This window comes from Pleurotus ostreatus, assembly GCF_014466165.1.
Source record: "Pleurotus ostreatus strain PC9 chromosome Unknown scaffold_1, whole genome shotgun sequence".
Taxonomy (NCBI): domain Eukaryota; kingdom Fungi; phylum Basidiomycota; class Agaricomycetes; order Agaricales; family Pleurotaceae; genus Pleurotus; species Pleurotus ostreatus.
The window spans coordinates 1,551,980-1,574,313 of NW_023503156.1; the positions used below are offsets into that span (position 1 = coordinate 1,551,980).

General features: G+C 50.6%; 12 protein-coding genes across 12 annotated transcripts; 5 read left to right on the forward strand and 7 right to left on the reverse strand.

The window, feature by feature from the left end:
• Positions 1–430: 430 nt before the first annotated feature.
• On the reverse strand, positions 431–991 carry PC9H_000528 (uncharacterized protein; the record flags this gene model as incomplete). The annotated part of the gene is made up of 1 exon (XM_036770183.1): positions 431–991. The coding sequence occupies one exon, from the start codon at positions 989–991 to the stop codon at positions 431–433; it is 561 nt and encodes a 186-aa protein (XP_036636028.1).
• Positions 992–1,266: 275 nt separating this feature from the next.
• PC9H_000529 (uncharacterized protein) lies at positions 1,267–2,327 on the reverse strand (the record flags this gene model as incomplete). The annotated part of the gene is made up of 3 exons (XM_036770184.1): positions 1,267–1,749; positions 1,812–1,866; positions 1,918–2,327. 3 exons carry the CDS (start codon positions 2,325–2,327, stop codon positions 1,267–1,269), a joined length of 948 nt encoding a protein of 315 aa, XP_036636029.1.
• A 389-nt stretch (positions 2,328–2,716) lies between these two features.
• On the reverse strand, positions 2,717–4,453 carry PC9H_000530 (uncharacterized protein; the record flags this gene model as incomplete). Its single annotated transcript, XM_036770185.1, has 7 exons — positions 2,717–2,743; positions 2,803–3,226; positions 3,280–3,352; positions 3,402–3,493; positions 3,547–3,877; positions 3,930–4,169; positions 4,231–4,453. 7 exons carry the CDS (start codon positions 4,451–4,453, stop codon positions 2,717–2,719), a joined length of 1,410 nt encoding a protein of 469 aa, XP_036636030.1.
• A 1,172-nt stretch (positions 4,454–5,625) lies between these two features.
• On the reverse strand, positions 5,626–6,106 carry PC9H_000531 (uncharacterized protein; the record flags this gene model as incomplete). Its single annotated transcript, XM_036770186.1, has 4 exons — positions 5,626–5,707; positions 5,766–5,867; positions 5,917–5,974; positions 6,025–6,106. The coding sequence occupies 4 exons, from the start codon at positions 6,104–6,106 to the stop codon at positions 5,626–5,628; spliced, it is 324 nt and encodes a 107-aa protein (XP_036636031.1).
• Positions 6,107–6,645: 539 nt separating this feature from the next.
• On the forward strand, positions 6,646–8,742 carry PC9H_000532 (uncharacterized protein; the record flags this gene model as incomplete). Its single annotated transcript, XM_036770187.1, has 9 exons — positions 6,646–6,825; positions 6,876–6,952; positions 7,003–7,091; positions 7,222–7,413; positions 7,468–7,581; positions 7,699–7,874; positions 7,928–8,215; positions 8,269–8,400; positions 8,464–8,742. 9 exons carry the CDS (start codon positions 6,646–6,648, stop codon positions 8,740–8,742), a joined length of 1,527 nt encoding a protein of 508 aa, XP_036636032.1.
• Positions 8,743–9,013: 271 nt separating this feature from the next.
• Positions 9,014–10,881, forward strand: PC9H_000533 (uncharacterized protein; the record flags this gene model as incomplete). Its single annotated transcript, XM_036770188.1, has 5 exons — positions 9,014–9,227; positions 9,280–9,622; positions 9,682–9,696; positions 9,748–10,633; positions 10,687–10,881. 5 exons carry the CDS (start codon positions 9,014–9,016, stop codon positions 10,879–10,881), a joined length of 1,653 nt encoding a protein of 550 aa, XP_036636033.1.
• Positions 10,882–11,094: 213 nt separating this feature from the next.
• Positions 11,095–13,927, forward strand: PC9H_000534 (uncharacterized protein; the record flags this gene model as incomplete). Its single annotated transcript, XM_036770189.1, has 8 exons — positions 11,095–11,371; positions 11,519–11,655; positions 11,742–12,875; positions 12,928–13,091; positions 13,142–13,178; positions 13,233–13,351; positions 13,405–13,543; positions 13,601–13,927. The coding sequence occupies 8 exons, from the start codon at positions 11,095–11,097 to the stop codon at positions 13,925–13,927; spliced, it is 2,334 nt and encodes a 777-aa protein (XP_036636034.1).
• A 395-nt stretch (positions 13,928–14,322) lies between these two features.
• On the reverse strand, positions 14,323–16,396 carry PC9H_000535 (uncharacterized protein; the record flags this gene model as incomplete). Its single annotated transcript, XM_036770190.1, has 11 exons — positions 14,323–14,502; positions 14,559–14,604; positions 14,676–14,697; positions 14,751–14,881; positions 14,996–15,144; positions 15,204–15,257; positions 15,307–15,457; positions 15,510–15,650; positions 15,700–16,136; positions 16,191–16,197; positions 16,269–16,396. 11 exons carry the CDS (start codon positions 16,394–16,396, stop codon positions 14,323–14,325), a joined length of 1,446 nt encoding a protein of 481 aa, XP_036636035.1.
• A 98-nt stretch (positions 16,397–16,494) lies between these two features.
• On the forward strand, positions 16,495–18,396 carry PC9H_000536 (uncharacterized protein; the record flags this gene model as incomplete). Its single annotated transcript, XM_036770191.1, has 5 exons — positions 16,495–16,582; positions 16,632–17,161; positions 17,211–17,324; positions 17,388–17,556; positions 17,609–18,396. The coding sequence occupies 5 exons, from the start codon at positions 16,495–16,497 to the stop codon at positions 18,394–18,396; spliced, it is 1,689 nt and encodes a 562-aa protein (XP_036636036.1).
• A 51-nt stretch (positions 18,397–18,447) lies between these two features.
• On the reverse strand, positions 18,448–19,686 carry PC9H_000537 (uncharacterized protein; the record flags this gene model as incomplete). The annotated part of the gene is made up of 6 exons (XM_036770192.1): positions 18,448–18,726; positions 18,783–18,799; positions 18,872–18,888; positions 18,960–19,248; positions 19,297–19,452; positions 19,512–19,686. The coding sequence occupies 6 exons, from the start codon at positions 19,684–19,686 to the stop codon at positions 18,448–18,450; spliced, it is 933 nt and encodes a 310-aa protein (XP_036636037.1).
• A 377-nt stretch (positions 19,687–20,063) lies between these two features.
• PC9H_000538 (uncharacterized protein) lies at positions 20,064–20,499 on the reverse strand (the record flags this gene model as incomplete). The annotated part of the gene is made up of 3 exons (XM_036770193.1): positions 20,064–20,264; positions 20,320–20,400; positions 20,458–20,499. The coding sequence occupies 3 exons, from the start codon at positions 20,497–20,499 to the stop codon at positions 20,064–20,066; spliced, it is 324 nt and encodes a 107-aa protein (XP_036636038.1).
• A 770-nt stretch (positions 20,500–21,269) lies between these two features.
• PC9H_000539 (uncharacterized protein) lies at positions 21,270–22,210 on the forward strand (the record flags this gene model as incomplete). The annotated part of the gene is made up of 5 exons (XM_036770194.1): positions 21,270–21,332; positions 21,386–21,495; positions 21,558–21,706; positions 21,765–21,904; positions 21,962–22,210. The coding sequence occupies 5 exons, from the start codon at positions 21,270–21,272 to the stop codon at positions 22,208–22,210; spliced, it is 711 nt and encodes a 236-aa protein (XP_036636039.1).
• Between the last annotated feature and the right edge of the window lie 124 nt (positions 22,211–22,334).

Here is a 22,334-nt window from a genome sequence, read left to right on the forward strand (position 1 = left end):
ACTTCCAAACTTCTAAATTAAATATACATACTAGGACCGTCACCTTGCTTTCTTGTTGTGCATCTTGGATACTCTACACCAATCTTCTATACACACAACCTTTACTCTGACTTAAGAAGTACTCTACATGCACTTGGAATATTGGGATACTTGGATTTTCACGCTTGAACGTTCTGACCGTGGCATTATTCTCCAGAATGTTATCGAAGATATTGGCTCTTTCTTTCGCTACTCGTTACTGTATGTAGACAACCATCTAACTAGTATGATTGCAACTACGCCGTGGTCAACATGATGGTCCGTGAATTTGTGTCCGTTATTCTTTTCGTACTAGTCCGCTGAAAACAGAATGTCTGCAAGCGATTCATCCACTAAAGACTAGAAAAATCAGCTCGAACGTCAATGGTCAGATAAAGTGAATCAACGTACCTTAGAGATGGCACTTCGAGTTGTTGACCTTCTTCGCTGAGACCTGCGCCGTGCCCAATGGTACAGCCTGTCCCCCAGTCAAGTCATTCATCGCCTTTTTCGAAATAACATAACTATCCGCGTTCCTTGCTTGATCAACTGCAGTGATATAAACCGCCTTCCCCTTGTATTTGAGCTCCCAGCACGAGCCGCATAGGGGGGAGTTCCAGCTGGCGCCAGGGACGGCGCCGACGTGCGGGAAGGAGGGGACTTTGCCGAAGGTGGGGAAGCGGGAGGCGAGGCCATTCGCGCCGTCGGAGCAGGAGACGGAGGACATGGAGCCACTTGGGTTGCCGTATGTGTCGTCCCAACGAACGGTCGCGCCGAGGGTGAGTGGGAGGGCGATGAGTGACGTGATGAGGGCAGCGAACTTCATAGCAGTATAAGAGGGATGAGGATGGAAGGGAGGGTGAAGAGGTGAGGTGAGCTGGACGCTGGGCTGAATTTGGAGGAGCCTGATGAATGCTTGCGTTGGACGATAGGATTTTATAGTCGGGCCAAGCTGCAGAGGGAGTAAGTACATTCACAATGACCATGACACGGGACGTCGTGCCATATGGTGCAAACGGCGTGTTCAGCCCACCAACAAGAGGACATCCATGCACGAAGTGGGTACAAGTCCGTATCTTTCAAGTTTTCAACTGCTTATTGAGCGTCGCGGGGAATACGAAGGCCTCCGGGAATCATTACTGACGGTGGTTGGTGGACAAACGCCGTCGAATGGTGTGGAAGAGGGAAGCAGGGCATCTCTCGTTGAATCACATTGGAGCAAATGACCCAGTTAGAAACGTGATTGTCCTATTGAGTCCAGCTAGCGGGGATTAGAGGCGACAAAGGCGTGTCGCCCTCGGCGCGATCACCACCCATGATTCGCTCCGTCCGTGCTTCACAGACAATGAGTCGTCTCATTAGTTCCAAGTATCTACTTCGCTCCGGCTCTGCATCGGTCAGCTGGGCGACCGCCTGCTCAACGTCGGACCGGCGCAGCCTTCGACCCCAGATGCTCTCCAGATAGGTGTCCACGAGACGCACAGATCGCAGCGTTGCGCTGTTGTTCGCGCAAAGTCTCGCGACCCCCAAGGGGCTGAGGAAGGTCGCCTGCCCAAGGTGCACAGTTTGGAGAGAGGGGATTGTGGGGAAGATATCCTCGTACTGATGGTCAGAGGGTAGAGGGGACGCGGTGTTTGAGCTCGGGAATGCGACGTTGGTCAGGTGAAGGTGTTGGAGATCTGTCCAAGCTGGCATCGCCTGGAAGAGCAGCAGCGTTACTCTAGGAACGATCTAAAAGGGCAAGGCCTTCAATGAATTTATCGCTCTGAATATTTCGAGTACGATGGACTCACGGCGATAGAAAAGTGATGAGGGGGATCAGGACCAGTCCATATAAATGTCCGTGGTCTGAATATTGTATAAGCCACCAGAGTAACCAGTAACTGCAATCCAACAGACCTACTGATAGACAGCGCTGAGTAGAGCTGCTCCAAACTCTCTGATGCTGCACTGTAATGAGAATTGAACGTGAACTGTAGCTTATCTACATCCGTCGAACCACCACCATTGACATCAAATGCTCTACAAAGAGTATCCTTGATGTATGTGAAGAGATGGTGGTTCGCCACGCCTCCAGCGAGTTCTATGGTCACAGTCTGTGGCTGGCATGCCAAAGGTCCGCTCCCCATTGCAAACTGCCGTAGCTGCCGTATTGTTCGAAATCGGAGATTGCGGTGTAGGATGAACTGTGTGATATGGAAGAAGGTGGAGTTGACGACGAGGATATCTGTCACTGAAGGGTGTTGTAATAACACGTACTCCAGTATGGCAGAAACCAATTCTGCGGGCAAACGGAGGAGGGCATCCATACTTCCGTAGAACTGATCATGGCACGAAGCCAACGAGGTCTTGACTGAGTCCGTTCTGGTAACTGATTGGGTCAGGGGGGGGAACAGGGGTGCAGCTTCAGCATCTGTTCTATGGTGGCCCACTGTAAGTCAGCAAACAGAACACTGTTTCAAGGCTCTGTACGTTTGACTGATATATGTCAGGTGTCCACATATGATTAAGAGAGCACGACTTTTCTTATGCGAAGTCTATCTGCCGTCGTCAGGAAAGTCAGGAACTAAATATAATCTCCGAGTATGAATGAAATATTGATGGATCCAGTTTCAGACGATGTACATGTACAGTGCGTGCGTTAAAGCGTGAGTTATATAGCGCCGCAGGAGATGAGAGGTAGAAGTGACGAATGTATTTACTCCTTGGCGATTCTGACGACGTACTATTGAGAAGTTACGAATTAGTGAATCGTCTGGAGAATGGTGTAGGGGAGTAACTTACAGCGCCTCGCTCAATGGTGTTGATGATGATGTTCCCACTTGGGAACAGGCCATAGCTCGACCAGCTGCCGACGAAAGAGAGGGCTCCGCCGCCAGCTCGGGCATCATCTTCTGGGTAGATATCGAAGAATCCGACTTCCTTGACGCTTCCGCCTGTGGGGTCGGTGGGGATGGACGAGATGTCGACGATGCGCAGGCCGGCGCCGTAGTTGGATTGGTAGACCTTGCCATTGGAGATGTATTGGTTGTGGTCGATGGTGACGCCGGGTGTCTTGAAGAGACCGGTTTGCTTGGGATGTTCGAGATCGGAGACATCCCAGATGTAGGTGACGGCGTTCCCGTCTGCGGCGGCGCCGGCACCGTTGACCTCGTCGTATTCATCGTCGAGGATGAGGTATTGTTGCCATTCGGGGTCTAGAACCCAGCTACGAGTTAATGTCAGTAGACTGAGCCGTGTTTGAGATTGGTAGCTAGTTACCCCTGGTGAGTGTAGGAGGCGCCTTCGTAACCGGTACGCGAGATGATTGTCGCGTTAGCCTTGTCCGTCACGTCTGCGGAGAGTAAGTAAACGTAGAAAGTAGGGCCAATCTGGATACTGACTGTAGATGGTGAGAGTATCCTCGTTGTAGCCGTAGCAAATATCTTGACCGACGTATTTCGTATCGGGGCCACGATAGATGAGGCACTGAGCACTGAAAGGACGTCCTCAGTCGTTTGTCTTTAATCAAACAGATGAACAACGTACTCGTGAACGTAGCCATCTTCGCCCTGGTAGCCGGCCAACGTAGGCTTTGAGGGGTCGGAGATGTCAATGAAGACGAGGCCACTAGCAAACTCGCTGGTTCTTGGTGCAGAGCCGACGGAAACAATGTATCCACGATCCCAGTTGATGACGATGTTATGGGTGCGTCCGACGGGAAGCCCCTTGAACAGACCAGTAAGCTCAGTGCGAGGGTCGAAGGTCTTGGGCTTTTGCTCGGGCGTGATTTCGAGGATCTTGCGCAAGTCGAAGATCTGGATATGGTGGTTCACGGCCTCGGAGCCGACGATGAGCCAGTGGTCCAGAACGCGAAGCTCTGTGCCAGGGGTCAGAACTTCATAGAATAGTGGCAAGGTGCATGAACGAACCTCTCCAAATGGCAGTGGCAGCCTCAGGCGTCTTGGGAAGGCGGCCGAGGTAGTCGAGCTTGCCGTCGGCTGTGACTTCTGCGATGGCGGCGCCGTCAGCCTGTGCGATGATGATGTATTCGCGGCCTTCATGGACCCATCCCCAGGAGCTACTACCCTGGCCGGTCTTGCTGCCAAGATCGGCGTGCGAGTAGAAACTGTAGAGATCGATGTTGCTGCAACGGAATTCACCGGCCGTGCCTATTGGAGCAAGTCAGGACATGTTGAAGGTTAGGTGCCCTCTTAAGTAGCATTCACTGACCATTGACGCAAGGCGTGAAATCCTCGATCTTGCTGTAACGCGCCGAGTTGAAGACACCAGCGGCTTCCTTCGCGTTCCAAAGCCGGTGCTTCATGTCCATGATCTCTTGATGGACGGCACCGCTCTCATAGGCCTGGAGGCGAGGAGGGTTGCGAATCTCCTTCGCAACCGCCGAGGAAAGGACGGCTGCGAACACGAGCGAGAAGGCCAGGAAACGCGCCATTGTTGATACGAGGGGTTCTGGGTTCGAGCAAACCACTACTTAGCATCGCACTTCAAATACCTCGATGGGCGGTCGATAACACGATTCCTGGAGCCGGTTGCGCGACTGCGAAGCGTCTACTATCAGTCAGAGTGAGTGGTCTCCTCGCGCTCCCAGATGCTTCTCCGGAGGCAGATTATGTGACCCCATGTGGACTTGGGCTTGGCTGAGGCAATTTGCCCTCGATCGCATGTGGTTTTCGAGACGATAGCTTAGTATAGAGCTCGAACCACGGAGTGCTTCGACTTCGCCTGATCACCCATGGCGAGGTTGGTGTTATTCGGATGGTGCATGCGTCATTCGGTGTCCGAAACCCTGCATCGCTTTTCAGAAAGCATGCGCAGGATTTGACTAGGAGTTGGTACGCCTTAATGGCGTATTCGGTACTGTCGCTGGACGATAGAGATCAGCCCGCTACGTTCATCAAGTCTAGGCCGGGAAATTCCTGCGAAATCCATCGATCGAGCTGTAGAAAAAGAACAGTCAACCTCTAGTTACTGGTGGAAATTCGACTACCTTCGAAAAAGCTAAAACGCTTCCACCGAAGCCGATGTGTGGAAGTCCTCCAAGCTGTAGTGGCATTTACTTTTCAGCGCATCACTGCAACTGCTCTCTCATATTCGCATATCAAAACAGTGACCCCGCGACCGTGCGAATTCAAAGCCAAAGGCATTCCATGAAGAAGGGAAAGAGGGATTAGTGGCTTCCGTCCCCAAGCGCAACGGCACATGCTCTGTTATCGACTCGCGCACAACACAGGTTCTATGCCGCAATGCTAAGAAGATGACCGTTGAGGTTCCCCGACAAAAGACATCCTCTGTTGTGATAAGCCAGTATCTGCCACTCCAGAGGAAGGCCGCAGTACATCTTTCGACTTCTTCATATGTACAGAACCACTGTTAAAACCACAAGCTTCCGAAATTCTGCCACTGTGCTTCCTCAACCCCATTAGCTTCCATGGCTCGAGGCTACACTATGGCAGCCACACGGAACTTGAGTGGTACTCACCATTACTAGTTCTTCTTCCAGGCTCTTCAGAAATTATGCCTAGATGGAACCGCGTGGAAGGATTGAAGCGATGAAGGTGCCATTCAGACCTGCATAAATCTACTGACACGAGGGTATAGATTAGTCTACGGGGACTGCGCGACGTTGAACGAGTTCGAGACTACGAAAAGCGGGAAGTACGAGGCGATGAGGGCCATTATACACATCCTACGCACAGAGGCAAATTTATCAGGCTTGCTGTTCATATGCGTACAATGCTACTCACATTAAATTCATCAGAGCATTCCCACTGCCCTCCTTGGTCCTTAGAGGGTGTTGGTTAATGTACGCGTTGAAGGCAAGCAAGATGGCCGGCCAAGCAAGGTATCTATTTAGCAATTAAGCCAAATTTTGAGTGTTTCTCTGAGAGGGCGTACCGGTTTCGGGTGACCATGATCAGGCCTGCTAGGAACATGCCGGACACGCTCAGAGGATCTGAAGAACGCGACTCAGTACAATGGAGCAGACTACATTAGGAGCCGAACTCGAGCCATCCCTATTCCACGTCTTGGGGAACGACATCTTGACCTCCAAAGAAGAGTCCCGGGGGTCGTTTTTGCTGGCCATGACAGTTGGAGGACGAGAGAAATTCAGACGGGACCAATCAACTCTCGTCTCCATAAATGGAGATGTATTCCCACAGTCGCCACTGCGCCTATGGTCGATCGCACAGCGGCTCATGCGCTTTCCATTCCTCGCTCACTCTCTGTGAACGAAGCCAGAAGGTTTGATCTTCTTCCCCGGAATATGAGGTCCCTCTCTGATGTCCGAAGGGATATGTTAGAATTCCATATGTTCGGCGGCTAAAATTGACTGGTCAGCGCCAATCGGCAACAGTAGACACTTGGCGAACGTTGGGCGCATGTCGTATCTCACTCTCTTCCCTTCCCCCACATTTTGGGATGAAGAACATCCCCAATCGCGTACCCGCGCCGTCGCACAGACACGCAGCGCCGTCGGGACCTTGGCCATGGATGGATTTAGGGACCCCAATACTTCCGGACCAGCTCAAATCTGAACGTCCTCCAGTCCCCCCTCCATGCGACCACATTGATTGCGAAGGACGATGCTGGATGTATTACCCTGCCTCTCGTTTTCCGAATTGGATGGAGAACCAAGTTAGAAGGGCGAAGATTGCCGACGCAATCAGGTCCTATGACAGAAGCAAGGCTTGTGTTCTGTATGTGGTAGATACTGATACACATGGGTTATTCCATAGCCGTGACGAAGTTACAGTCACGGAGGAGGAAAAGGAAGACTTCTGGAATGTGTGGTTACGTTCAAAGGTATGGTATCCCGACGCGTCTAAACATTTAGATTGCTAACTCCAATGTAGCGCGAGGAGGGTGTCAGGACACGTTGTCTCTTCGTGGAGAATATGACAGGGCCAGTTCTTCAAATGATTGGTGCAAGGTATGGTCTCTTCCTCCTAGAGCACTTTTCTGTTGAATGACGCCGAGTAGATATAACATAGAACCATTCTTTTTCTCTTCGTCAATCAACTGGATCCCCGCTCGATATCAGGAAGAAGTGCGACCCAAGCGGGGAGATCGTGAGTCTTGTGCATCTAGTGTTTTCGCTCCATAGTTGATCAACACTTTTAGACATCACTATTTCGCTCACATTTCTAACCACGGCACCAAACCCTCTAAAAAATCATAGAACTCGACGGCAAGGAACAGGCCGCTCGATTGACCCAACCTTTTACGACTCTGTTACGGCGACGCCCAAAACATCGAGGACCTCCCTTGACTCCGCACCATTCAACGGTAAGAATCCACTTTTCTGCACCATCTATATAGGTGATCATTATCTCGTGGCCACAGAAGAAGAACAGGTGATCGACACCCAAGCACCCCTTGCTGTGCGCACTAGTAAGCCACAATTCGATGGAATGTCCCCTGACTTTGCTAATGTGGTCATACTAGTCGATGGGGAGCATCGCATTCTTCTGCTAGATCTCCTTGCTGTGCACTTCATACGGGATGCTGAATCTTCAACTATAATCTCTTACCATCCAAATCTTGAACAAACTGAGGAAGGTCTTCCTCCGTTCTTTATCGATCGCCATGGCACCACGCGCCAGGCTCGTTCTTACCCTCCCTCACAAGTCAATCTTCCGAGTGCTCCCCCTACGCTATCTAGGATTGGTGAGGTAGGCACCGGAGCTCGTCACCTATCCAGACGTATACGATTGGCCGGGCAGTCTGTATACTGGCAGAACTTATTTTCCAAGTCGCCGGATCCGACATTCGTCCTTGTCACATACCTTTGGCACGCTCTTTATGCATGGGATGAAGCCCTTGAAACACTTTATCAATATGTTTGCTATCTGGTAAGTAGCAGATGCAAGGTACATCGAACTACCCGTTGCTGATGACAATACAGGAAACTCAGGTGATCAATACTTCAGACATGGGTATGACCAGAGAGTTGCACATAATCCGTGCCCACCACTTGCATTACTCGTCGCTCTTGAAAGATTTTGCGAAGACGGTGCACTTCGTCAGCACTACATCTAACCCTGCGATGGATGCGGAGTCCGTTACAGACGAAGAACGCGAGAATTCAAAGCAATGGCTCAAGACTGAATGTGACAACCTTATGTCTCAGATTGAGCGGCTTCAAAAAGGCCGGAAGATGCAGGACCAGCGACTCAAGAACGTCATGAACCTTGTGAGTCGCAAATTCATTAATGGGTCTTATTGAATACGACGTTCTCCTTTCAGGTTTTCAGTTCGGTCAACATAGCCGATAGTAGACGCATGCAGAGTCTTACGCAAGCTGCCGTGAAGGACAGCGCTGCGATGAAACAGATTGCATATCTCACTATGATCTTCCTCCCTGCGTCATTCCTTGCCGTGAGTACTTATTCTCGGCATGATATTGATACTTGACGCAGTTTGACGTTGCCTCTCTTGTAGACGGTTTTCGGGATGAATGTTCACGAGGTCACAGATGGGGGACGCGAGACAGTTCCCCACTACGTCGCAGGAGCCTTGGTGCTTACTTTCGCGACAATTTGGATCATCATGGCGTTCCAAAGTGATCTTAGCGACGACGAGCGGGCCACTACTGTCATGCATCGTCTGGCATGGCCCTACTTTTGGACGAAGAAGACCATCAAGGGCATGCAGAAGAGACGAGCGGACTCCGATGCGACTGGTCGCAGTGATACCTATCCCATGAGTTACGAGGATTGACATTTCTAGGATATTTTGAATATCGGTCATATGAAGCATAGTTGAACTGGACGGTTAATATCCTAGCCAACATATCTGACAACAGGAGTATCTAGGTGGAGGTCTCTTTTCAATCAAAACTGCGCGCATCGCACTATTACCCTCGTGGCTTGGAAGTTTATCTAGGGTTCGCTCATGACACATCCCCTTAACTGCGGTCCTTTAAGTATTTATCACTGGGAAATAAAGGCGTGATGGAGGACTGATGAGGTAGCCTTTGTTCATCCCATCCATGAAGTTGTGTCTCCAGGCTCTACTAACGACTTGTATCGCCCATGCCATCCAAATTCCTCTCAGACCGCCCCCCGATTCCGCTGAATCATCGACTTTCGAGCACAAGGCATGGGACTTGAACAAGATCCCAGACCCCGACTCTACCGGACACCTGATCTTTGACACGGTGGCTTCGCTGCTGCAGCATTGGCCCAACACTCGATACAGAAATGGTGTGGTATCCTACCTGAGGTTGACATTGCGTTGATTAACGACCATGCGTAGGCCATAACATTGTCCCCGGGCTTGTCCCACCGGGAACGCTGCTTTATCATGGAAGACGCGATAACGTCATCCCCTCCGTTCCGGAGTGGGTGGCCACCGACCCCGAGCACTCGTTACTGTTCTGTCGTGAAGATTGTTGGCACTTGACGCTCGTCACAGCGCGTCCGCTCAAAGTCTTGTACTTCGATGGTAGTAGCGCTGCTAAAATGGAGGGTGGACCCATGGATAGCCAGGACATCGTTGCTTGGGGAAAAATCAAACCAGATTGGACATTTAGCGAGCGCCGAAGAATAGAAGACCTCTGTGAATGGGGCAAGATGTTTGATTTAGATGGGTTCGTCAGGTGCGTTCTACACGGAGATTCCATTTGGACACATCGCTGATACTTAGGGGGCAATGAAGAATGGAAATGGATTTGTACGATTATTCCATTGGCTTCCGGTCAAAGTGCTGATATCGGTGTGTTAGTGAAATTATGCTCTGTGACTTCTCTGCCGGAGTCGAAGTCGCCTCATTCCTCAATCTCACCAGCAAGATGACAGGCAAGGATCGTCCGGGTCTCGATACACTCTCCGTCGAAGTCATCGTAGCAGGCTCGTGGCATAACTTCTACCCTGGAGAAACGCGCATTGTGTTGGATCTTTCGCGTCTTGTGTCTTTCTACGATACCACCTTGTCACCTTCCCTCGTGCGCAAGCGCCGAGGGCAGGAACGATGGCAGCATCGCTTGGAAGGCATGGCGGAATCTGACGTTCATTCTGTCATGCAGAGATTAAAAAACGTTCTTGACGGGAGTGCGCCATATCCCTCCGCTAACCGGATTGACTGGGCTACTCTGGTAAAGGTCGTCGTCACTCGCTTCTCCGACAGATTAGACCTAGTGCGCCGCGTTTTGAATACTACCAACTCCCAAATCGAAGTTGGACTGGGGGATAGCAAACTATCGGAACGGGCGAAACAAGCGCAGAGGCACTTCAGCACAATACTGGGTCCCTACACCCTTGCTTCAGCTACACCTTCTAATGCCTCTGATGTGTCCTGGGCATCCCCGGTGTACAGGGAATGTTCGGTGGCTCATACATCTTACATCGCTCGGCAACAGCATGGATTCACACACTCGGAACGCTTATTGTTGGCTGCAATTGAGGATACTAGTGGCGAAATATGCCGCGTTATCACGAAGATGTGGGCGAAAGGTGTCCTTGCTGGCTTGGATAGCCAGCTAGAGTATCCTCCGCTGGGTAACGTTGACCTCTCGGCCCTTGTAACGGAGTGGACCGTCTCGGTAACCACTCTGATGGAATGGTTAGATTGGAGCCTGTGGGTTCGATGCAATCCTGCTTGTAGCTTTGATGTGAGGTTTCCCCGCTAGCCTTGTTAACTATTTGACCGACGACGAGCTTTCAGGAGCTCTGCTATCTTCCAACCTGGCCTTTCTTTCGCAGCCCGCGCAGGCGGCCACCACCTGGGCCAGGTCATGAACTCTATCAATCCGATCGCCGTACGGCATACGCAGATGAAGAGCATAACAATTTTGAAGAAGACTGGGAGGTACCCAAACCGAAATGCGTTAGAAGACTCGAACCTTACACGTCGCTTTAATGACTCGTATTATCACAATGCATAGACTAAAGGCTATGAGGCAGAAAAAGGCTATGAAGTTATGAAGTTGGATGTACAGCCTGTACTTAATTTACGTTGAGAACATCACAATGTGCAATTTCCCACACACATGTTTATTCTCCCGCGCTCACTTAGTTGACTAAACTCCATCCTGTTGCTGGATACGGCCAAACAACTTCATCACTTACTTCAATGTCCTCTCAAGCCCAAGGGAGCGGGGCTCCGCCAATGCCTCCAGTGCCCTCCTCGCCTCCATCGTCGGGTGTGAGACGACATCACACAATCTCGGCTTCGTCTAGATCGGCTAGGCAGGGCGCAAGAGAGATCATCTCGGAGGAAACCGACCAACAGCACTGGGACGAGGATGAGGTCGTCGATCAGGACTGGGTTGTGCAGGGTGTATTGGGGGCTGTCGGTGAGAAGACAAGCCTTCACAGACAGAGTTCATTACCCGCGCGCTACCCTAGAAGTAAGTGTTTTGTCGGCTGGCCGTCGAGCCTCACTGATCAGGAGATTCTTTCACTGAACCATGCTGGATACTTCCAATTTCTCGCTAACAACTATGCTTGGTTGCTCATCGATCCACGATGGTTTGGATATCATATTCTTAACCCAGCCTACCAAACCCGAGGCTCGAGGACCGGGACATCGACCCCGAAACCTATGAATAGTCTCACTGCTATTGCAGGTCACGAGGGTGATGAGGAAGATTGGGAGAGGGATATGCGAGGACTCAGTGTGAACGACGAGGAGGTAAGCATACCCAGCAATCCGTTTATGCAAATACTCTGCCATATCATCTCTACGACCAACGTCTCATAAGTTGACCATACACACAGGCTCCAGAGGTACTGCCACACCAGCAAACTATGGATCCGTCCAATCCGTCTCCCTTGTCGCCACATTTTGGCGCTATACCATCTCCTCCCCCGGCTGGAGCTGCTGGCGTTCGTCGACACGTCTCTCTCACGTATGGTGCAGGCGCAGGTGGTCCAAGGAAAATTGCTTCGCAACTGAAGCGCTCTGGAACTCTTCAGGCACCCCATCCCCATGGGATCACCCCAACTCCCCCGGGTTCACAACTATCAGGGCATAATACTCCCAGTCCACCCAACGCTGAGGAAGAAGAATATGGGTTCGACCCCTACGAGTACGTTGATGAATACGCAGCCCCTGCGGGCTACGAGGGCGACTACCCGCAGGGACAATATGCGAATCCAGCCAGTCCCATTGGACGTTCGTCACCTTGGAACAATACTAATACTGCTCAAAGTAATGACTGGCGAGGCGTCTCCACTGGTGGGAGTGTTGATGACGTTCAACGTGCCCTCTCGACCTTAGAGTTGAGCTCTCAAGGATACACGAACAACAGTAACGGTGCATCTTATCAAGGCGGACAGGCTGCACAACCTCCTCGTTTTAACAACGCCCAACAGCAAGCTTCCGTACCTCGCAATGGTACCGATGGCAATAACAACAACACCCCTCGTAACAATGGTGGGAAGCTGCAACTTGTGACCGACTTTGATGGTCGCAAAACCCCGCAAGGCCAGCAACCTGGCAACTCAGGTCCAGCCAGCGCTTCTGCCTATGTTCCTAATTTTGGCGCGGGCATCAATCAGCAGTACACGGGTGGGAGCAATAGAGGCGGTGATGAACGGCAGGTGGGAGGCGATCGTGTACTCAGCGGCCGGTCCTCGAATCCGAACCTTGGATATGGGTATCAGCAAGGGCAGCAAGGCAACGGAAAGAATGGTAATGGAATCCCCAATGTCCCGCCTATTCCCCAGCAGTACTTGCAGCAACAGCAACAGCAACAACGAGCGTATGGTAACAATCAAGGGGTTCCATCCGCTGGTCCCGTTAACGTAGGCGGGATGGGCCCAGGCTTCATAAGTTCTCCCATCGATGTTCCGAGTCTTATCGCCAGCAAGGGTTACAATCCGTCCAATTTCGATATTAAACCTCAGTTTGTAAGTACTCGATTTTTTAGCCGTGGAATATCTCCCCAACACCTCTTGGTAGGCGAGATACTTTGTGATCAAATCATACACGGAAGACGACGTCCACAAATCCTTGAAGTATGAAATCTGGAGCTCGACCGACCCAGGCAACAAGCGTTTAGACAAAGCGTTTAAAGAATGCGCGGGCCGTGGACCAATTTATCTCTTCTTCAGTGTGAACGCTAGGTAAGTCCAGTGATGGCTTGCGGTGAAATAATCATTAACTTTCGATTTAGTGGACATTTCTGTGGCATGGCGGAGATGCTAACTCCCGTAAGTACCTTTGGTTCGGGCCGAATGCCGTAATGACCTTCTGGACGTGTTCAGGTGGATTACACGAGGAGTAGCACTGTCTGGGCGTCGGACAAATGGAAAGGTGTTTTCAAAGTTCGATGGATATTCGTTCGAGACATCCCCAACGTGAACCTGCGCCACATCAAGTTGAAGTATGCACTCTTTTCTGCATGTGCCGGCCTATCGACTGATGATGGTGTTTCAGCAACACGCAAGAGCGTAAGCCGGTGACGAACTCCCGAGACACGCAGGAACTTCTCCCAGAGGCTGGCCAAGAAATGCTGAGGATCTTCCACAGCCATCCTGCTCGCACATCTCTTCTTCAGGATTTCGCATTTTACGAGGTACGCAGCCGTCTTTCACCGTTTTCTGTTTTTTTTTTTTAAAACCGTGTTATGTAGCTTCAAGCTTTGCAAAAGATGCAACCGCCCCCCAACCCAACTGCGTCCCCTAACCCCGGACATATGTCTCCACCCTTGCAATCTGTCTCCCCACCGCCTCAACAACAGTATGCAATGCAAAATCCTAATCAACTAGCCTTCCAAATGCCGCAAATGACCCCAATGATGCAGATGCAAATGAATATGGGCATTAACATGGGTATGGCTGGTTCCGGTTTCGGGATGCCCCAGACACAAGCCATGCACCAAAGCGTGATGCGTCACCCGAGTCCTGGTCCCAGTGGCGGCGCTGGTGCTAACTTCATGCCCCTAGGCGGCTTCCAATAGAGAACTCAAGAACATATTAAAAATATGCCCTGTATTTGTTCCATTTACAGTATCTGTTCGTCGAGATGCTTATTTGATCCGATACCTCTTACATGTTAGTATATGTATTCCCTCCATCTGATTTACCATAATCACATATCTCTTTCGCGCTCCGTATTTTTGTACTCCTATCGCGCAACCTACAGCTTTGGATAGCTTGCTTTCATATTCATTTCCTTATATCAGTTACACATTCGATGTACAAGGGGGACATTGCACGGACTTGGACTCTTGTTCGACCAAATTGTAATTGTTCGCGTACCCTCAAGAGTCAAATATATTTATAGTTTCTCCGTTCCCTCGTTCGATGAGAAGTGAATGCAAGGCTGGGCAACACGATGTGAAACAGGTTGATACTAAACGGGAACCCACCCTCTACAGCTCTCCGTACCGCAATGACATTTTCTGGCTCCGGGCGGCATTTTATCCTTGCCCTTCTTTGCACGATCGCCTGCACTTGGATCGTAGTCAAAGGTCAGTTCAGTACGGTGAGGGATATCCTGCAAAGCAACAAACGCAAGGTACGGGTTGCCGAACTTGGTCATGAACGATGATCAGCTTGCGCCCGTCAAGTGCAGCCAGTGAGTCTCACCTCTGGGATAGTGTCGTAGACAACGCTGTAAACGACCATATTTGGGCTACAAGAATGGCTAGCCATCCGACGCATCCATCAGCAGGCATTCAAGAGGAATACGTGGAAAGGTCTAACTTTATGAATCGAGTCCAGTTGCCTTCATATTACCCATTTAGTGAATAGAGAGACAGTAAAGCTCAATAGGCTGACCGTGTTGCCGAGAGTCAACAGTGAACTGGCGATCCGAGTCTGAGGCATTTCCATCAGGGTCTTCGTATCCATCCAAGTCGAAGCAGTATCCGCGATGCTTTAGCGGCATCTCCTCTGCTTGCTCCCGAGTACTAGAAACACGTAGGAATATTGAATCATAATCAGGCAGAAGAAGGCCTACATCAATTGACTAGACGCCACCGAGACGGCATTAGCTCGCGAACTTGCGCCCGAATAAAACTCACCCGCTATAAACACCCACTACCTGACCTCGCTTGAGGTTGCTCTGTGAGCGTACTCCCCAGCCAGCTAACGACGTCTTGAATACTTCAATGACAAATTTTCTTGGTCGTTGAGCGACCCTATTAACACAATCGGGGTTGCATTCACATTTCTGGAGAGTATCCCTGTCAGCGGTTCACTCAGTTGTCAAGCACATGGACAATAGAGTACCTTGTTACATTCAATGACCTCTATGCCGGATGGGACCTGAAAGTTGAACAGACCCTAGAGGATATCAGCACCGCCAGTAAAAGGAGACAATCGTGAAGCATACATCGGGTGTGTAGGCGAAGATCTTCTCATTTCTGTTGTGAAGTCGGGACGGTGCTTGGCAATCGCAGGCACTGGCTTCTTCATGATTACACTCATAACAGTCGCAGCCCACCATTACAGCATCGAGATCAATTTCTTCGACATCTTTATGGCTAATGCAAATATGGTTAAATGTGATAACATCTACTAAGGTGTCCTACATACTAAATGTAGCCTTGTTCAACATATCGAAAGTTGGGAGGCAAGGGTGGCCCATCTTCATCGTCAATGATGTTTACGATAGCGATTGGTGCAGCATGAGATGTATGTGCTATAGCTGTCCATTCCTTTTCCAACTTGAGTCGCCTACGGAAGTCTGAGAAGTAACGTAAATCTTGAGGTGGCTGTGACTTACCTTTCCTGTGAAGCAGGCTGCTTTGATGAACCGGCTTTCGAGCTCACGGTGCTGCTTCTGGCTTGAGACGTCGATGTCCTGGCTTGTGAGGCCTGCAATCGAGACTGTCGGGGTTGCTGAGTGATCGGGTGTAGTTTTTTACTAAGAAGTTCATGCATATGTTCCACGAGCTTGTTTGGAGCCTGACTCGGCTCCATGCGGCGAATAGCAAGTTTCTGTTCGTACCCTTGAGAACGTAGATCCGTCTCCATGAGATGGCCATCCAAGGTCGTTGGGACCTTGATTGCAAGAGACGAAGGCGAGTCGACGAGCATCTTCTGAATTCGGGTGGCTTGCTCCTGCTTCCAGGCCTTAGTGGCTCTCACTGGGATCGGATCCTTCTGCCCGGGCCAGGTGACGTTGGTGCCGTCGCTTCTGTGCCAATTGAGCCACCTAACCTATAGATGGAGCTGTAAGTGTAGCACAAGAAACCAAGGACCATATCACCGTACCTCGTATCTGACCCACGAAGTGCATTGCAAATATACATTGACCCCTGCAGCGCCAAGGCAGATCAGAATATCGCACACCTTGATGTCTTGCCATCCTCATCAAGCTCCTCGCCAACGATCTCGAACTCCCATTCCTTGTCCGTGTCATCCCAGACTTCTGTAGGACTTTCCGAGCGACGCCAGAGCTCTTTCCTCGAACCAGACATGATGGGAGTAAGGAAGCAAGGTTGGCAATATATGATCGAGCAGCTTAAATACATCATGTGATCGTGTCTGCGCCACTCTCAACTTCACTTCAAAGATCATGGGCTTCTTCGGTCGAATACATGGGCCAGAATTCACAAGACTTTTTCTTGCATGCACACCACCGGGCGGATGGCCTAGAACAATTGGTAACTACTATTTCTTCTCTCTCTTCGCTGGCCTGAGCTCGCTTTGCAGCCGTTGCGAACTCCGGAGGGCCGGACTCTTCCTGTTTGCTATTCCTGCTGCATGAACTCATGCAAGCTACGGTCGGAGCAACGTCCCTTCCGAAGAAGGTGGTCTCGCTAACGGTCGATCATGGATTGCAAGCCGAGTCTGCGTTAATGGCAGAGCAAGCTGCTGGTGTGGCTTCTAAACTAGGTGTTGAGCACCATACTGTAAAGATTCCCTGGGGTGAGACTCCGTTTCCACCGATACCAGCTGGAGACAACGCGTTCGAATCTATTGCACGGTTGGCCCGCTTTCGTGTGCTCTTCGAGGCAATGAAGAAGACTGGGGCTCTGGTCCTAGCACTGGGACACCATGCCGATGATCAAGTTGAAACGTCCTTAATCAGAATTGCGAAGGGGACGACGGAAATGGGTGCTGGCGGGATGAGGAAATGTCGGAGGTGGGGAATGGGATTGGGGAAAGAAGGGGACCTCGGTTGGACTGGGTACGAAGGCATGAGCCGCTGGATGGTACGACCACTGCTTTCCGTCAGAAAGGTGTGTATTTTATCAGTTTAAAGTGTTTCTCCACCACTAACAATCTCAGGAAAAAATCCTAGCGACATGTAAAGAGGCTGAAATATCTTATGTACAAGATAAGACCAACTTCCAACCGGAAATAACCATACGCAACGCCATTCGACACATAATCAGCAATGGTGTTATAGGTAAATTTTATCAAGTAAAATGACTTGTATCGTTGATTTTACCTCGCGTAGACAAGGAAGCGTTTTCCCAAACGCTACCAGAGCACATACGGGAGGGGATAGAGAACATGCAAGCCCGTGCTGAATCGTTAGAGGGGGCCTCCTTCGACCTCTCAGCTGGATCAGAGCAACTAAGGGCTACAGTGCTTTCACTTGGCCGTCGCGTTGATGATATTGACGAAGAAGGTAAATGATAGCCCTTTGAATGATCACCTTATTCTAAAACACTCTACGTTAGTCAATGCTCATCTCAAAGCGATTCGAGTCTCTGGTCCTCCTGGTACATTTGTGATGTCGCACCCAACTGCAGCCAAAATTCAAAACGAGACAACCCGCGCGCGGATAATCCAGCGCATATTGCGCTACGTTTCCTTCCACCCGTGGGGCTCTCTGCGTGCGGATGGCAACCGTCGCGGCAGCAGCCTTAGTCGAATTGTCGCGAACGTCTGGGACCCGCAGCCGCAACGCCAGGCAAATTTCATCGCTGGAGGTGGGGTGATGTGGATCCCGGCGGTCTTCAAGCACAATAAGTTGCAGTTCATCGACTTTGGCAAGCAGGAAAATGTATCGGCCAGTGGGTCACTGGTGTGGGTGGCTACAAGGGCACCGCCGCTAGGGGCGAACAAGTTGAAAGCCATGAACATGGATAACCCTTTGAACATGGATGTGACTTCTGCGCTACTGGCTGCTGTGGCCCAGTACAAACACAATCCAAGTGCCCCAAAGACAGTCGAATTCCTTTACGACTGTCGCTTCGTCGTCACATTCGATATCAGCAAGATTCCGAACAGCATCCTCAGATACCTGGAGGAGCTGGACGGCCGGTTATTCATCATTACTCAGACCAGGTGGTATTGGCCTCGGGTGGTTCTGAAACCAAGTGAAGGAGGTCAGGTAGTTTTGGAATCGGAGATGCCAAGAGTCGAAATCGGAACCATACAACAATGGCGTTGGGAGGACCGCAGTGGGGTAGTCAAATCGAAATGGATAGAATCACGATGGATTCGGCCTCTCGACGCAATATAATCAACGTTCTCTAGCATTGTATAATACATCATTATCTCAAGAATACCGTAACTACAATCGTGCCTTCTGATCTCCCGAGGAGCGCAAGAACGTTTCGAAGACATCACGCCACACTTTGATATCGAAATATTCGTACCAGTTGTGACCGAACTCGAGGCTGGGCAGTTGGCCGGGCTCTGATCCAACTTGCACGGTCTGCGCCCAAGGCATCAGGCGATGAATTTCTTCGCCACAGTAGTACGGGACAACACGATCCGCCGTGCCATGAATGATCAAGATTCTTGTGTTTCGCAGCTTGCTATGTAGTCCGGAGAAATCGAATCGATTTGTCTGCGCATAGGTCATCAGTCGCCGGGGCGAAGTAATTGGCAATGACTCAAACGCACCGCTCGAGCTTGTTTAACTGTGAAACACGATGAATGGTTCATGGGCGCCTTCAATACTTGACCCACGAAGTGACGAGGTCAATGCTCACCTATCGTTTTGTACGGTCTACAAATTGACGGTCCCAAGGTTGGTATGATGATCGTCTCGGCATCAAAATTGCGGGGCGGAAAGCTTACCTCTTAATCAGCATCCGGCTTAGCCACCACTCCTGACGGGCCTGCGTGGATGCATCAGCAAGCCATTTTGGGTCGAACATCAGTTCCATCTGGGGTTTGATAAACTCTCTGAGCACCTCCGGCGTAAGTTCTCTGTCCGTGGGCAGCGGATTCAATCGAACACCGTAATTTTTATCCTTCAGCACAGAAGTCAACGTTGCCGTCAGGAAGACGTGCGTAATTTTGAAGGGTAGTGGCTTAGGATTGTTGACGATGTGGGGCAGGAAGAGTAACTGCAGCGTAATAACGCCTGAGTGCACAGTTAGTTGGCATCATGCGTTAAACCAATGAAACTGACCGCCCATAGAATAACCGCATATCGAAATGGAATCCCACTGCAAAGACTCCACAAGGAAGCACAAGTCGCGCGCCATTGATTCGATGGTGATATTGTCATCCTTGGCCTCGGTTGAGTAGGTGGAGTCCCCAATCCCCCGGTGATCAAATACGAGGACTGATAACCAGATATCAGTTTCATGGTGTAAAGGGCTATGCACATGAGATCAGACGCGCCTGGACGGGATTTAGCAAGCTCGTCAGATAGCCTTTCGAAGTCACCGCGCGTCGAAGATATCCCGCCTACCAAAACGATTGGTTGCCTAGAGCTAGAGCCAAGGTGCTGAGCGCCCAGAATCTGGTAGGCAAGCTTTGCGCCATCCTCAAGCAGGACAAAAGAATGACCGCTCATAGTCACTCTTCAAAATTCATATTCGGTTCAAGGAAGAAGTATGTTTCTGAAAGATCGGCTACACGATATAGCCGGTACCCGATGTCACTACTTCGATAACTTCACAAGTTACACTGCATTTAGCGAAACTCTAGTGAGTTCGGTAACAAAGCGTAAGTGATAGAATGAATGGCTAAGTGCGGGTCCAGTATGCGCCGGCCGGCCCTGCGATAACTGTATCTATGAGGGCAATCAACATGGGCGATGACCTGGACGAACGATTCTTACAAATGTAGGGCCAAGCTTGAAAGCCACACAAGAAGTCCGAGTCGCCGGCATCTTGCTCTTGGGATGGGATCTTGAATTTAGATCGATGATACATGGCGTATAGTGGATGATCAAACGTCTGAGGGCTCTTCTTCGTATTCATCTTCATCGTCGGCCATCTCGTCTTCGTCTGTGTCCTCCTCCTCATCTCCATCCATATCCTCCATGGAAGCATCAAGATCTTGACCGGAGTCGTTGTCGCCGTCGTCTTCGCCCACGGATGCAGCGCCTCCCCCCTCCTCGCTACTGGATTCATCGGACTCGTCGTCCGCCTATTGTAGTTGGTTAGCAGCGCGAATGGAGGTGGCAGCAACCAAGAGATATCACATCATTTCGCTCTTCTTGCTGCGTGACTGTTCGCCCAATGGGAATTAAGAAACCGAAACCACGGTTGCGAACAAGTGAATTCTGGGGTCATGTTTATTACGCACTGAAAGTCGTCGTCACAGAGTAGTTTGGACTGACCATATCTTCTAGCTCATTCTCCTCGTCACTGAGCTCATCCATTTCTTTCTCCAGGTTGCGTCGACGGCGAACATTATCTAAGTTTGTTGATTTTTGATAAGGTACAGGATGTGGCTGGGGCGGTGTAGGGAGAAGCAATGGAAATATAGGATCTCGGGGTAAAACAGTAGGTCTACCAACCGACATGACAAACGGCGTCGCGCTCAAAGGGCCACCGTTGCCAGTCGCGTTTGGGCGTCGTGTAATTATCGTGGGAACTATTACCATATTGAGTAAACGTAGTACAAACGGCATGCCATGCCGCCACGGGCGTCGACCCACTGATGATTGCCTCAATTGTTTCTTTGCCGACCACGCGCATACGGTGCAGCATTGCACAAACTGCTCACTTCTTGCTGCCGGATCCCTCAGGCCTACGCGCAGTCATCCTGGGAAGACTCGCCAGGTCTGAGTGACACTGTGAGAGTCTCATCATCATTTCGGGGAAGCGCTCACATCATCCGACTTTCTAAGACTACTATTCTTAGAGGCGGACGGCTCCAATGAGCAAGAAAGCCGTGACGGCCCAACAATTCACGCGAATTCCCATTGGTCAGATGCGCTAAAATTACTCAGAACCGTCAGACTGGGTATAACTGGCATCACTGCGTCGTTAGCATGGAACCGTTGATGGAATGCATGTCATAATAACCCACTTCTTGTCGCACGGTTGCGGTGCTGTTTCAGATAGAAATAAGTAGTGCCATAAATCTCGTTTGTATCCCCAGTTCTCCACTTCATCCACCCCCACCTTCCCAAAAGTTTTAACGACCATGCGTTTCGCCTCAGCCGCCATTGCCTTCTCGGCTACTGCTCTGGTAGCAGCTCAGAACGTCGTGAGTACTTCCTCTCCTTATGCGCCTCGACCCCATTTCTAATCGGTCTATAGGTAGTTCAAGTTGGTTCTGTCGCAACTGCCGATGGTGGCGTTTTCCAGTTCATTCCCAACGACATTACTGCCGCCAATGGCACAACCGTCACGTTCAGATTCACCGGAGCGTAAGTAAATACTTCTGAATCGTGCATGCAAGCGCATGCTGACACGGGTTTATGCGCGTCAGACCGGGAAACCACACTGTTACTCAGTCGAGCTTCGCCGACCCATGCAACCCTTTGGCTGGAGGCTTCGATTCAGGCTTCGTCTTCATCCCGCCGACCAACACCACTGAGACGCCAGAATGGACTTTGACCGTCACCGATGACTCGAGGCGTAAGGACTTTTTGTATCTGGATAGTCTACTGTGGTATTGACTGATATGGTCCGATAGCGATCTGGTTCTACTGCAAGCAGTTGATCCCTTCCCCTCATTGTAGCGCAGGCATGGTTGGCGCTATCAACGCCCCGTCCACAGGAAACACGCTAGCAAACTTTGTTTCGGCTGCCAGGGCATTCTCAGGCGCCTCTGGAGTACGTGTTTGTTCTCCCTCAGTATTCTAACGCCGGCTGAAATCGAACGACTTATAGCAAGGTCAAGGTGGTCTGTCCGGTGTAGGTGCCACTGCGTCGGCCGCCCCCAGCCCAATCGTAGGTGGTGCTTCATTGGTTGGAGCCCCCACATCTGGCGCGCCCGCACCTACTGCGTCTGGCTCACCCACGGGCTCGAGTACTAACACTTCGCCTTCCCCAACTGGAACTGGAAACAGTGCGAGTGCATTGGGAGCAAGCTCTTGGTTGCTTGGCCTTGGGGCCGTTATGGGCGTTATCGTGGCCTAAGAATGGACCGCTTCACTTTAAAAAGAACTCAATGCCTTCTCTTCCTCATGCTGGGTCTTAGTATAGCTCATTGTACACACGTCTCGGACACGCCAAAGGAAGCATTGTTTCGAAATACTTGTGA